Here is a 14,050-nt window from a genome sequence, read left to right as displayed (position 1 = left end):
TCTTCCCCCTCTTGCAGCTATAAACATTGTCCATAGTAAGTTCCCTAGCTAATCTCCTACCCCCTCTTGCACCTATAAATATTGACTCCAGTAAGTTCCCCAGTCAGTCCCCTTCCCTCTTTTGCAGCTGTAAATATTGACCACACTCAGTCTCCTTCCCCCTCTGATACCTATAAATATTGGCTATAGTAAGTCTCCTAGTCAGTCTCCTTCCCCCTCTTGCAGCAATATATAATCCCTATTAATAGATACCCATCCTGTGCCTTTCTGACTACATCACACTCCAATAGACAGTGCATCGAATCCTCAGGTCCCTGGTAACGTAGCGATTAATGGTGATGCATTCGGTCCAGAATATAGACAGTTAAGTGCCCCCATATGAATGAGGTCTCAGGAAAGTAGCCGAATAATGATCTTTTATTGATTTATTGCCCTATTTTTGGGTATCTCCGGTAAAGACCCTCAGTGAGTTAGAAACGTGAGACCTCATGGATGATGACTGGGCAATGACTAGGGATTTCGGTAGGTTTCAGCAGCGCAGACTGTGCCTTTATATAAGCGGAGTTCTCCATCCGGTCAGTTTGTGCCTATCCTGAAATAAACCTTGTTTAATTGACATATATATTCGCACATGGAAGAGAGATTACGCCTCGCTCTCCGGCCGATTAATCTCCGCATAGAAGTGGAGTCCAACTTTCTCCACCTGTTGACAACTTCTTCCTTCTCCTTGAGGTTCCCTGTCTTGGTGGAGGGATCTTGTTGCAGATTACGTCCCAGTAAGGAATACAGAGCATTGTCTGCAACCGCGGAGCAGACTGGAGCTTGTTTGGGTGTAACCAAGGAAATGCTGCAAACTCTCAGCGGCGCTGTAATATAAGACCTCACCGGATTGCAAGGAGGATTTTCTATAGATGTTCGTTTATATCTGTGAGGACGGCTGGGATCACTGAATGTGGCCCTAAGGAGTCGTCCGTGTATCTGCGCGGGGAGGAGAGAGCGCTGGTGAAATCAGACTGCTTAGGTCAGCGCTGATGGATCCGACACAGATCTAGCCACAGAAAACACAGCAGATTCTGCTCTTTTTTGGCTGCGGGATGAGGTTTCTCATTGAAACTTTAGTTCTAATCCCCCCGAGAAAGAAGGATAGATGAGTGAGAGGAGACTTTCCCCATTGCAGGATCCATGAATACTCTTGTCATCAGCGGATTTATAGATAAAATGCTTCCGGTAGATGGTAGACCACATAGTCAGAAGCTGAGCAGCGTTACACCACATCATCGATCAGCTTCTTCCATAGCAAGCGTAGGGGTTATTAGTACCGCCATACAGTTGGCAGAGCGCCACTTGTGGCTGCTTTTATCCTTGGCTTCAGAAGTAATGCTCAGATGGTGGGATAGTAAGTTGAAAATATTGCAATGTTCACAGCGGCCACTAGATGTCAGCACAGCAGATAAAGTAAGGCATCTCATTTTACAGCCTGCAGGAAAGCGAATGTCATCTCTCCGTGCTGATTTGTAGGCTGATGGTCAGTGACAATGACAGGTCCGTTCTGGCGGAGCCACGTGATGCACATGTGCATATGACGCCAGCGCTCAGGACCAAAGCTCAGCATAGTAAGATCTGTAATAGCAAAGGACATTAAGCTGAGATGTGATACCGCCTGCTGAGCCGCTGCATCCACCCCACTGTCTGATCATTTCTGTGGACTTGCTGTATCTAAGCCATGGATGATACTGTGCTCATGTGTCAGTATATCTAATCTTATCATGTGTAATATTTTCTGCTCAGCTACCGTATCTAAGCGTATCATGTGATAGTTTCTATTGTGCTTCAGTATCTAAGCTATCATGTGTACACAGTCTATAGAGCTGTCTGTTCAATGCTATCATGTGCGATATTGTATGCCTCACTGTATGTAAGACAGTCACATATGGTACGGTCTGCCGGTCTGTATCTCAGCCTAGAACGTGTGATACTCTCTACCAGGCTGTATCTCAGCCTATCGCATGTGGTACAGTCTGCCGGTCTGTATCTCAGCCTAGAACGTGTGATACTCTCTACCAGGCTGTATCTCAGCCTATCACATGTGGTACAGTCTGTTGAGCTGTATCTCAGCCTAGAATGTGTGATACTCTCTACCAGGCTGTATCTCAGCCTATCACATGTGGTACAGTCTGTTGAGCTGTATCTCAGCCTAGAACGTGTGATACTCTCTACCAGGCTGTATCCCAACCTATCACATGTGGTACAGTCTGCTGGGGTGTATCTCAGCCTATCATGTATGGTATGGTCTTTTGGGCTGTATCTCGGCCTATAATGTGTGATACTCTCTACCAGGCTGTATCTTAGCCTATCACATGTGGTATGGTCTGCCGGGGTGTATCTCAGCCTATCACATGTGGTATGGTCTGCCGGGGTGTATCTCAGCCTATCACATGTGGTATGGTCTGCCGGGGTGTATCTCAGCCTATCACATGTGGTATGGTCTGCCGGGGTGTATCTCAGCCTATCACATGTGGTATGGTCTGCCGGGGTGTATCTCAGCCTATCACATGTGGTATGGTCTGCCGGGGTGTATCTCAGCCTATCACATGTGGTATGGTCTGCCGGGGTGTATCTCAGCCTATCACATGTGGTATGGTCTGCCAGGATGTATCTCAGCCTATCACATGTGGTATGGTCTGCCGGGGTGTATCTCAGCCTATCACATGTGGTATGGTCTGCCAGGATGTATCTCAGCCTATCACGTGTGGTACGGTCTGCCAGGATGTATCTCAGCCTATAACATGTGATGCTCTCTACCAGGCTGTATCTCAGCCTATCACATATGGTACTGTCTGCTGGGGGTGTATCTCAGCCTATCACGTGTAGTACGGTCTGCTGAGTTGTATCTCAGCCTATCACATGTGGTACAGTGTGCCGGGGTGTATCTCAGCCGATCACGTGATGCCGTTTGCCCTATTACTTCCATCCCGTTTGTTCATTTTAATGCCATTCCTTTTCCCACCCGTCCGTCCTGTAGCTGATGGCTCTGACACCCTGGCGCCCGCCTGCAGGCAGTTTGGTAGTCGGGCTTATGCCTAGACCCTGTAGACACTTGCAGCCCCCCGGACAGACGCCACCCATCCGTCCTGTAGCTGATGGCTCTGACACCCTGGCGCCCGCCTGCAGGCAGTTTGGTAGTCGGGCTTATGCCTAGACTCTGTAGACACTTGCAGCCCCCCGGACAGACACCACCCGTCCGTCCTGTAGCTGATGGCTCTGACACCCTGGCGCCCGCCTACAGGCAGTTTGGTAGTCGGGCTTATGCCTAGACCCTGTAGACATTTGCAGCCCCCCGGACAGATGCCACCCGTCCGTCCTGTAGCTGATGGCTCTGACACCCTGGCACCCGCCTGCAGGCAGTTTGGTAGTCGGGCTTATGCCTAGACCCTGTAGACACTTGCAGCCCCCCGGACAGATGCTACCTGTCCGTCCTGTAGCTGCATGGCTCTGACACCCTGGCGCCCGTCTGCAGGCAGTTTGGTAGTCGGGCTTATGCCTAGACCCTGTAGACATTTGCAGCCCCCCGGACAGATGCCACCCGTCCGTCCTGTAGCTGATGGCTCTGACACCCTGGCGCCCGCCTGCAGGCAGTTTGGTAGTCGGGCTTATGCCTAGACCCTGTAGACATTTGCAGCCCCCCGGACAGGCGCCACCCGTCCGTCCTGTAGCTGCATGGCTCTGACACCCTGGCGCCCGCCTGCAGGCAGTTTGGTAGTCGGGCTTATGCCTAGACCCTGTAGACATTTGCAGCCCCCCGGACAGGCGCCACCCGTCCGTCCTGTAGCTGCATGGCTCTCACACCCTGGCGCCCGCCTGCAGGCAGTTTGGTAGTCGGGCTTATGCCTAGACCCTGTAGACATTTGCAGCCTCCTGGACAGACGCCACCCGAGTGCTGTATTCCTGTACGGTGGGTGCGGCACTGATGGCAGGACTGGCGACGCTCTCCGCTCCTCACATTATAAAATCTCCTCGCACTTTTATACTCTTCCAGCTCGGCTTTCATAGCTCAGGAATCTCTCAGATGACGGGAGATTTTATTACCCGGTAAGATGCCATTTACACTCCTCACCGGCCACTATTTTTAAGTTCCTTCCTCCCAAATTCAGTAGTAATAGGAGAGTAACCAAGAAAAAGCCACAGGTTCCATCAACATTGCACGGCTCTGTTTACTCCTCCGGCATCCAGATTAAACCCTCTATTTACTCCGCAGCTTCATACTTTCCATATTTAAGGGAGTCGTCGACATTTTCCAATTGGAAATCTGGATGGAAAAGTAAATTCCTCCTCCATTCTGCCCATGAGCAGGTAGACGGCTGTTACCGGGCCTGGCAGGCACCTCACCCCGTGGGTTGGGTTGGCGCATGTGAGGCATTAGCCGTGATTCATTGCCCCATGCAAGAGACAGACCTGAAATATGGATTTTTAAATTACAGCCTTCGTTTTGGACGGCTTTCGACAAATCACAATTGCCTTGTCAGGATCTGTGTATCCGCCTGTCTTCAGCTTGTCCGTTCTCAGCCAGAAAGACTTTATAATTCAGTCACCGCTGCCATTCTGTAAACGGGTCAGACAGTCTCTGGCAAAAGAGAAGCAATTTATTAATATGATTCGGTAATTCAGTTTGCAGAGCAGCAAAGTCGATGTTATTTTAATAGGTTTTTGGAAGGTGAAATGGTTTATTTGCAGTCCTGAGGACGACGCTCTGTAAGTGACAGAAAAGCCAGCTAAAACCTAATATTTCCACCAGGGAACGACACAGCCTGATGAGAGTTGTGTTCCCGATAGAGATAATTACTGATTGTATCACTTCTTTATGAGAATACTACTCTGCTGGTACAAAGTTGACATGCGTCCGATACGTACAGTAGTGGTAGTGTTCGCCCCCTTCCTGATTTCTTCTTCTTTTGCATGTTTGCCACACTTAAATGTTTCAGATTACAGAACAAATATAAATATCAGACAAAGATAACACAAGTAAACAGTTTTTAAATGAAGGTCTTTTTTATTAAGGGAAAAAGAAATCCAAACCTACAGGGCCCTGTGTGAAACAGTGATTCCCCGCCTCCCACAAAACATAAATTAACTGTGGTTTATCACATCTTTGGGAAGCTGAGTTTAATTTCCCTAGCCACACACAGGCCTGATTACTGCCACATCTGTTCTCAATCAAGAAATCACTTTAATAGGACCTGCCTGACAAAGTAAAGTAGACCAAAAGATCCTCAAAAGCTAGACATCATGCTGTGATTCAGGAGCAAATGAGAAACAAAGTAATTGGGATCTATCAGTCTGGGAAAAGGTTATAAAGCCATTTCTAAAGCTTTGGGACTCCAGCGAACCACAGTGAGAGCCATTATCCACAAATAGCAAAAACATGGAACAGTGGTGAACCTTAACAGGAGGGGCCGGCCGACCAAAATTACCCCGAGCGCAGCGACGACTCATCCAAGAGGTCACAAAAGACCCCACAGCAACATCCAGAGAACTGCAGGCCTTACTTTCCTCAGTTAAGATCACTGTTCATGACTCCACCATAAGAAAGAGACTGGGCAATAATGGCAGCATGGCAGAGTTCCAAGACGAAAACCACTGCTGAGCAAAAAGAACATAAAGGCTTGTCTCAGTTTTGCCAAAAAACGTCTTGATCATCGCCAAGACTTTTGGGAAAATACTCTGTGGACTGACAAAACAAAAATTGAACTTTGGAAGGTGTACGTCCCATTACATCTGGCGTAGAAATAACAAAGCATTTCAGAAAAGGAACATCATACCAACAGTAAAATGTGGTGGTAGTGGGATGTTCTGGGGCTCTTTTGCTAATTCAGAACCTGGAAGACTTGCTGTGGTAAATGGAACCATGAATTCTGCTGTCTACCAAAAAAATCCTGAAGGAAAATGTCTGGCCATCTGTCTGTGACCTCAAGCTGAAGCGCACTTGGGTTATGCTGCAGAACAATGATCCAAAACACACCAGCAAGTCCACCTCTGAAAGGCTTAAGAAAAACAAAATTAAGACTGGAGTGACCTAGTCAAAGTCCTGACCTTAATCCGATTGGGATGCTGTGACATGACCTTAAGAAGGCGGTTTATACTCGGAAACGCTCCTATGTGGCTGAATTACAGCAATTCCAACCAGTTATTAGGTTTAGAGGCCAATCACTTTTTCACACAGGGCCCTGTAGGTTTGGATTTCTATTTTCCTTTATAATAAAGACTTTCAATTACAAACGGCACTTTGTGTTTTCTTGTGTTATCTTTGTCTAATATTTACATTTGTTTTGGGATCTGAAACATTTATAATGAAGGAGATGGGACATAAATGATGTAAACTTTACTCACCTGGATCTTTTTATGTGCTGTGTTCAAAGCAATAGAGGGATTCCTGCGGAGACAAAGCTAGCAGCTTACATAGTAGGTGCCTGCTGACGAGCCTCCCGCATCTATCAGCCTCTGCTGCGGTCAGGCGCTCGCTCCCTGCCTCCCTCCCGGGGATCGCGGCGATGCCTGCTGCACAAGCTCCGGCTTTCCTGCTCTGCTTTATGTTACCCTTGATTGGCTCCACAATAATAAATACCACTTGATTTTCAGATTACTGTTGTATTTTCTCTCTCATTTCATCTGTCAAGATACTAGAAGGTTTGACGCATGAACTTCATGTCCATTATTTGCTTTTCCGGTGTTTAATCCCGATCCTGTCATCTTGACATTGATCGCTATGAAAGCGGCTTTTAGTGTTTGCAGTTTTTTTTTTGCTCAGACAAAAGCATCCATCAGAGGGCACCACTGAGTCCTGGAAAGCATCAGCTCCCCCTATCTGTAGCTGTAAGACATTGCTGCTATCATCTCTGTGATTGGTCTGGTCTGACGAGGTTCATCCTGCAGGATTATTATGTGGGATTACAACAATGATGCCGAGCCTGGAATATGCAGTCTGTATGGGAGGATGTTATAGGACCAGGCGGCAGACAAGTCTCTGAAAACGCGAGTCTGTGGCTCCTCAGTGATGATGGTGGTCCCACAGGAAAGACCCTCACTGTTGTAACATTACAGCAGTGTGAACCGTATGGAGGGGGCCACACTGTAACATTACAGCAGTGTTATCTGTATGGGGGGCCGCAATGTAGCATTTCAGCACTATTATATGTACAGGGGGGCTGCACTGTTACATTACAGCAGTGTTATATAATAACATATTGCATATACCATATATAATAATATTGCAGCAGTTTTCTAGTATAAGGGGCCGTGGTGTAACATTACAGCAGTGTTATATGTACGGGGGGCTGCATCGTAACATTACAGTATTGATTCTGTGCAGCGCTGTCGCATTACCTCTTGATCTGTCATGTTCTGCAGATTTCGATATGTTAAAGGGGAATTCCCATCTCCAAGATCCTATCCCAATATGTAGTAGATGTAGTAATAATAATAATATTAGCATTTAGAAATGTAGTATAGTTCTTCTGATTAGCTATGTCACTTACCGCATGTGCAGGGCATTGCAGTAGCTTAGGTATCCATGGTTACGACCACTAATTACTAATGATTACCTAAGCTACTGCAATGCCCTGCACATGAGGGAGGCAACATAGCTAATCAGAAGAACTATGCTACATTTTTCATTGGGAGGTATTTGCTATTATTATTATTGGAATAGTATCTTGGAGATGGGAATACTCCTTTATCGCTTCGGATGCTGCACAGAAGCATTTCTGACAACTTTGCTGTGTTTTTTTTTTTTATTTTAGAGGATTTCCCAAATGGCACGTGGCTTGGAGACGAGAATAATGCCGAGATGCGAGTGAGAAGCCCGGTGACCGCCGCGGACATGCTGCACATCAGCACCAACTGCCGGACAGCGGAGAAGATGGCGCTGACGCTGCTCGACTACCTGTTTCACCGCGAGGTGCAAGCGGTCTCCAACCTGTCAGGACAAGGGAAACACGGGAAAAAGCAGCTGGATCCGCTGATGATTTACGGCATCCGCTGTGAGTAGCACCTTACATTTGTATCATCGCTCACTTTTTGAGAATGTATCATTTTACACTGTTACAAAACAGTCGAGGAAGCGGAGACGAGGCCCAGAATCTGCAGAGTATCCGGGAATCCCTCGCCCCAGAATCTGCAGAGTATCCGGGAATCCCTCGCCCCAGAATCTGCAGAGTATCCGGGAATCCCTCGCCCCAGAATCTGCAGAGTATCCTGGAATCCCTCGCCCCAGAATCTGCAGAGTATCCGGGAATCCCTCGCCCCAGAATCTGCAGAGTATCCTGGAATCCCTCGCCCCAGAATCTGCAGAGTATCTGGGAATCCCTCGCCCCAGAATCTGCAGAGTATCTGGGAATCCCTCGCCCCAGAATCTGCAGATTATCCGGGAATCCCTCGCCCCAGAATCTGCAGAGTATCCGGGAATCCCTCGCCCCAGAATCTGCAGAGTATCCGGGAATCCCTCGCCCCAGAATCTGCAGAGTATCCTGGAATCCCTCGCCCCAGAATCTGCAGAGTATCTGGGAATCCCTCGCCCCAGAATCTGCAGAGTATCCTGGAATCCCTCGCCCCAGAATCTGCAGAGTATCCGGGAATCCCTCGCCCCAGAATCTGCAGAGTATCTGGGAATCCCTCACCCCAGAATCTGCAGATTATCCGGGAATCCCTCGCCCCAGAATCTGCAGAGTATCCTGGAATCCCTCGCCCCAGAATCTGCAGAGTATCCGGGAATCCCTCGCCCCAGAATCTGCAGAGTATCCGGGAATCCCTCGCCCCAGAATCTGCAGAGTATCTGGGAATCCCTCACCCCAGAATCTGCAGATTATCCGGGAATCCCTCGCCCCAGAATCTGCAGAGTATCCGGGAATCCCTCGCCCCAGAATCTGCAGAGTATCCGGGAATCCCTCGCCCCAGAATCTGCAGAGTATCCGGGAATCCCTCGCCCCAGAATCTGCAGAGTATCCGGGAATCCCTCGCCCCAGAATCTGCAGAGTATCCGGGAATCCTTCGCCCCCCTCCCCCAGTTACCAGCGTTCATTTATGGGGTTTATTTATTTGTTTTAATGTGTGAAAATGGGCAGAATGAGCTGTGTCCTCGTCTCCTTGCATCTCCTGTAGTAGTTTCCAGCCCGAGGGTCACGTATAGGATGTGCAGCTCTGCAGTCTGGGTGGGAGTCAGCTCAGGTCAATGTCAGTTCTGCATCTTTCGGGTCTTGCCCCGCTCCTCTGTCTATTCTCAGTTTAAGGCTCTGGGGCTTTTAGTGGGTTGAAAGCTGGAAGAGGCTTAATCCACGAGGAAGGGTCCCAACCTCCATAGTCCATGACTAATGATTTCCCACCCAGATTGCAGCACACACCGCTTTTCATCCTGACTGGAGACCTCTTTAAGGAGCCGTAAGTACTTCCCGTCATGCTGTAAATAAAGCCGGCCTGTGTCTTTCACTTAAAGGCACCGTTCCCAGCTGCCGATCTTCCCGGGCTTCGGATCTTCTACATAAATGCAGCATTTTTTGTTGCGCAGGATTAGACGATTTTCTTGCTCCAGTTGTTTTTGTATAAAGCTGAAGCAAACAAAATGGAACAACGAAAACAAGCAATTTGTACTTTGGCGTTTGTAGCCTGCACATAATCAGGACTCGCTTCCCTGTTTTCCTGTTTTTCTTCATCCCTACCTATTACACAGGATTGCCAGATACTTATGTAACCTGTCAGGCCAGCGCTCCACGGTGACCATGAGCTGCAGGAAAATCCCGGTGACCGTGACCAAGAGCGTGTTATTTACCATAGAATATTATTATTATTGTACAATAAACTTTATTAAGAAATTGCCGGATAGAGCAGAGGCGTAAAGCAAATAAAGGAGACAGTGGGACACACAATGTATCACCAGGATGTAGCGGCATACAGATATGCTGGTCAAAATGCAATTAAATCCAGCAATAAAGCGAGAAAATCATCTGCCTTCCCTGTGTCTGGTTCTGCCAATGGAAACCTAAAGAATGGGCCTGGGACAATCCAAAGGGAAGAAAAGAAAGAGGGTCAGTCAGGGGGCACCCGGCTCACCTACCCCAAAATTTTACAAATTTAATGAGGTGGCCCCCGCGTATATAGAGGCTGCCCCTGTCTATATAGAGGCAGCCCCCGCAGGTATAGAAGCGACCCCCGCAGGTATAGAGGCAGCCCCTGTCTATATAGAGGCAGCCACCGTATATATAGAGGCAGCCCCCAAATATATAAAGGCAGACCCTGTCCTGTCTATATAGAGGCAGCCCCCGTATATATAGAGGCGACCCCTGTCTATATAGAGGCAGCCCCCGCAGGTATAGAGGCAGCCCCCGCATGTATAGAGGCAGCCCCCGCAGTTATAGAGTTTGCCCCTGTCTATATAGAGGCAGCCCCCGCGTGTATAGAGGCAGCCCCCGAATGTATAGAGGCAGCCCCCGCATGTATAGAGGCAGCCTGTCACGCTGTCTCTGTATACTGGAGGTAAGGGGCCTAAGCTGACCCTAAGCTGGGGCCCTGACTAATCCCTCAACCTGGAGGTACTGTTGAAGGTACAGAGGTCCAGGCCGCCAGCGTAACCCCTACCTCCTGAGGATCCCTGCACCTAAGTAATCTAGTCCTGAGAAGGACCCCGATCACAACAAAAGGGAACAAGAAATAATATGCCCAAACACAGTATATAGACGAACGAGACAGTACAAGGGAAAAACCAAAACCACCTTGCATACAACTACTAAACTACAACAGAGGGAAAACCAACGGGAAAGGAGATAAATGATAAAGCGAGGAAAGGGAAAAACACTTCCAAATACACTTATCTCAGCAACTCCAAACACCACGATCCGCTCTGTCAGTCTGAATGAAATGCTTTCACCGACACCTCCCAAACAGACCAGCAGGTATATGAAGGAGTCTCACTACAGAAGTATTGATTGCAGCTGGGCGAGGCTGGACCTCATCTAGCCCAGAGAGAGAGAATTAACTCCCTCACTGCCGAGAAACACAAAGCACCAACAAGTCAGCTGCGAGAAGTCAGGCTGTGTACTCGTGACGATCTTCGTGGCAACACACCCGTGACAGTACCCCCCCTTCTACGAGGGGCCTCTGGACCCTCAGGGCCAGGTTTATCCGGGTGAGTCGTGTGGAAGGCCCGAACTAATCGGTCTGCGTTAATATCCGACGCAGGAACCCACATCCTCTCCTCAGGACCATACCCCTTCCAATGAACCAGGTACTGAAGGGACCGGCGATTAAAGCGTGAATCAATGACCCTCGATACCTGGAACTCCAAGTTACCATTGACAACCAATGGAGGGGGAGGTAAAGGTGACGGTACCACCGGCGCCACATACCTCTTAAGCAATGATCTGTGAAACACGTTGTGAATTTTAAACGTAGGGGGGAGGTCAAGACGGAATGCCACCGGATTAATAATAGAACTGATTCTGTACGGCCCGATGAACCTGGGACCCAGTTTCCAGGAGGGAACCTTAAGTTTTATATTCCTGGTAGACAACCATACCCGATCGTTCACACTTAGGTCCGGACCAGACACTCTCCTCCTATCAGCCATACGTTTGTATCGGTTCCCCATAGTATTCAGATTCTTCAGCACCCCTCTCCATACTGAAGCGAGTGATGAGGAAAATCGTTCCTCCTCAGGAACCCCCGAAGAGCCCCCCCTACTGAAAGTACAAAACTGGGGGTGAAAACCATATGCCCCAAAAAACGGGGACTTACCAGTGGACTCGCTCCGCCTATTATTAAGAGCAAACTCTGCCAGAGGTAAGAAAGAAGCCCAGTCCTCCTGGTTCTCTGACACAAAACACCGGAGATATGTCTCCAAGCTCTGGTTCATACGTTCCGTCTGACCATTGGTCTGAGGATGAAAAGCCGATGAGAATGACAACTGCATCCCCCGCCGTGCACAAAACGCCTTCCAGAACTTAGACACAAACTGAGACCCCCGATCAGACACCACCTCGGAGGGTACCCCGTGAAGCCTCACAATCTCCCCAATGAACACCTGCGCAAGAGTTTTAGCATTAGGGAGAGCCGGAAGAGCGATAAAATGTGCCATCTTGCTGAACCTGTCCACTACAACGAGTATGACCGTTTTACCCGAAGACGGAGGGAGGTCCGTAATAAAGTCCATAGACAGATGAGTCCAAGGACGCTCCGGGATCTTCAAAGGTAAGAGGGCCCCAGACGGACGGGTATGTGAGGTCTTAGAGCGCGCACAAACCCCACAGGACGCGACAAAAGTTACCACCTCCTTATGTAAGTTAGGCCACCAAAACCGACGCGAGAGGAGATCCACAGTTGCTTTACTCCCCGGGTGTCCTGCAAAAACTGAGTTATGGTGTGCCTCGATCACCTTTTGTCGCAACTGATCTGGAACAAACAGTCTCCCTGGAGGTCCAACAGGGGCGTCCCCCTGAGCCTCCAATACCTCCTCCTCCAGCTCAGAGCATACTGCCGAAACTACCACCCCCTCCTGAAGGATAGGAATCGGGTCGTCAGTATTCCCGGCCCCCGGGAAACTACGAGATAAGGCATCCGCCTTTACATTTTTTGACCCAGGACGATATGTAACGACAAAATTAAACCTGGTAAAAAACAATGACCACCTAGCTTGTCTGGGATTCAGACGTTTCGCGGACTCCAGATATAGCAGGTTCTTGTGATCGGTGATGACGGTGACCGGATGAACTGCCCCCTCCAAAAAATGGCGCCACTCCTCAAAAGCTAACTTAATGGCCAGGAGTTCCCTATTGCCGACATCGTAATTCCTCTCAGCGGACGACAATTTTTTAGAAAAAAAGGCGCACGGATGCCACTTACCAGGGGACGAACCCTGTGACAATACTGCTCCCACCCCTACCTCGGAAGCGTCTACCTCTACAATGAATGGCTGAGACGCATCAGGTTGAATGAGTATGGGTGCCGAGGCAAAACATTTTCTCAAAGAGGAGAATGCTTGACAAGCCTTGTCAGACCACCTAGAAAAATCCGTCCCCTTTTTAGTCATGTCTGTGAGAGGCTTAACCATGGACGAGAAATTCCGAATGAACTTCCGGTAATAATTAGCAAACCCCAGGAACCGTTGTAGTGCCTTAAGATTCTCTGGCCGATCCCACTCAAGAACTGCCCGCACTTTCCCAGGGTCCATACGAAAACCGGACGCTGAAACCAGGAAGCCTAAAAACTGGAGCTCCTGTACGGCGAACACACACTTTTCCTACTTGGCATACAGTTTATTATCCCGCAAGATCTGTAACACCTGCCTAACGTGCTCCTGATGAGACACCAGATCCGGCGAGTAAATTAAGATATCATCCAGATATATGACAACAAACTGTCCCACCAGGCGGCGAAAAATGTCATTAACAAAGTGTTGAAACACCGCCGGGGCATTAGTCAGACCGAATGGCATGACAAGGTTCTCATAATGCCCCTCCGGAGTGTTAAACGCCGTCTTCCACTCATCCCCCTCCTTCATCCTAATCAGATTGTACGCCCCCCTGAGATCCAACTTAGAGAACCATTTGGCGCCCGCGATCTGATTAAAGAGATCGGGAATAAGTGGGAGCGGATACGGATCTCGGACCGTAATCCGATTAAGTTCACGGAAATCCAGGCAAGGGCGTAGGCCTCCATCTTTCTTCTTAACAAAGAAGAACCCCGCAGCCACCGGTGAAGATGAAGGTCTAATATGCCCCTTAGCCAGACTTTCTGAAATATAATCCTTCATGGCCTGCCTCTCAGGACCAGAAAGGTTATACAACCTAGCTTTTGGTAACTTGGCCTCAGGGAGCAGTTTTACAGAACAGTCATACACACGATGAGGAGGTAGTTCCTGACACCCTTTCTCCGAGAATACATCCTCAAAGTCCACCAGAAATGGAGGTAATATCCAAGGAGTAACCGCACCAATGACCGTGTTCATGCAGTTTTTATTACAGAATTTACTCCATTGGCTTATCTCCCTGGTTTGCCAATTAATAACCGGGTT

General features: G+C 48.7%; 1 protein-coding gene across 1 annotated transcript in view; it reads left to right on the top strand.

Annotated features, from left to right (window-relative positions):
• Positions 1-14,050, top strand: part of BANP (BTG3 associated nuclear protein) — a 433,716-nt gene that overhangs the window by 187,547 nt on the left and 232,119 nt on the right. The window contains exon 7 of the mRNA XM_073659719.1: positions 7,794-8,033. Coding sequence (XP_073515820.1) covers positions 7,794-8,033 — 240 coding nt within the window. The remainder of the gene's footprint in view (positions 1-7,793; positions 8,034-14,050) is intronic.

The sequence above is a fragment of the Phyllobates terribilis genome, unplaced genomic scaffold, assembly GCF_046119375.1.
Source record: "Phyllobates terribilis strain yellow unplaced genomic scaffold, ASM4611937v1 Scaffold_14__1_contigs__length_39327217, whole genome shotgun sequence".
Classification (NCBI taxonomy): Eukaryota; Metazoa; Chordata; class Amphibia; order Anura; family Dendrobatidae; genus Phyllobates; species Phyllobates terribilis.
This window is presented reverse-complemented; position numbering and strand designations above follow the sequence as displayed.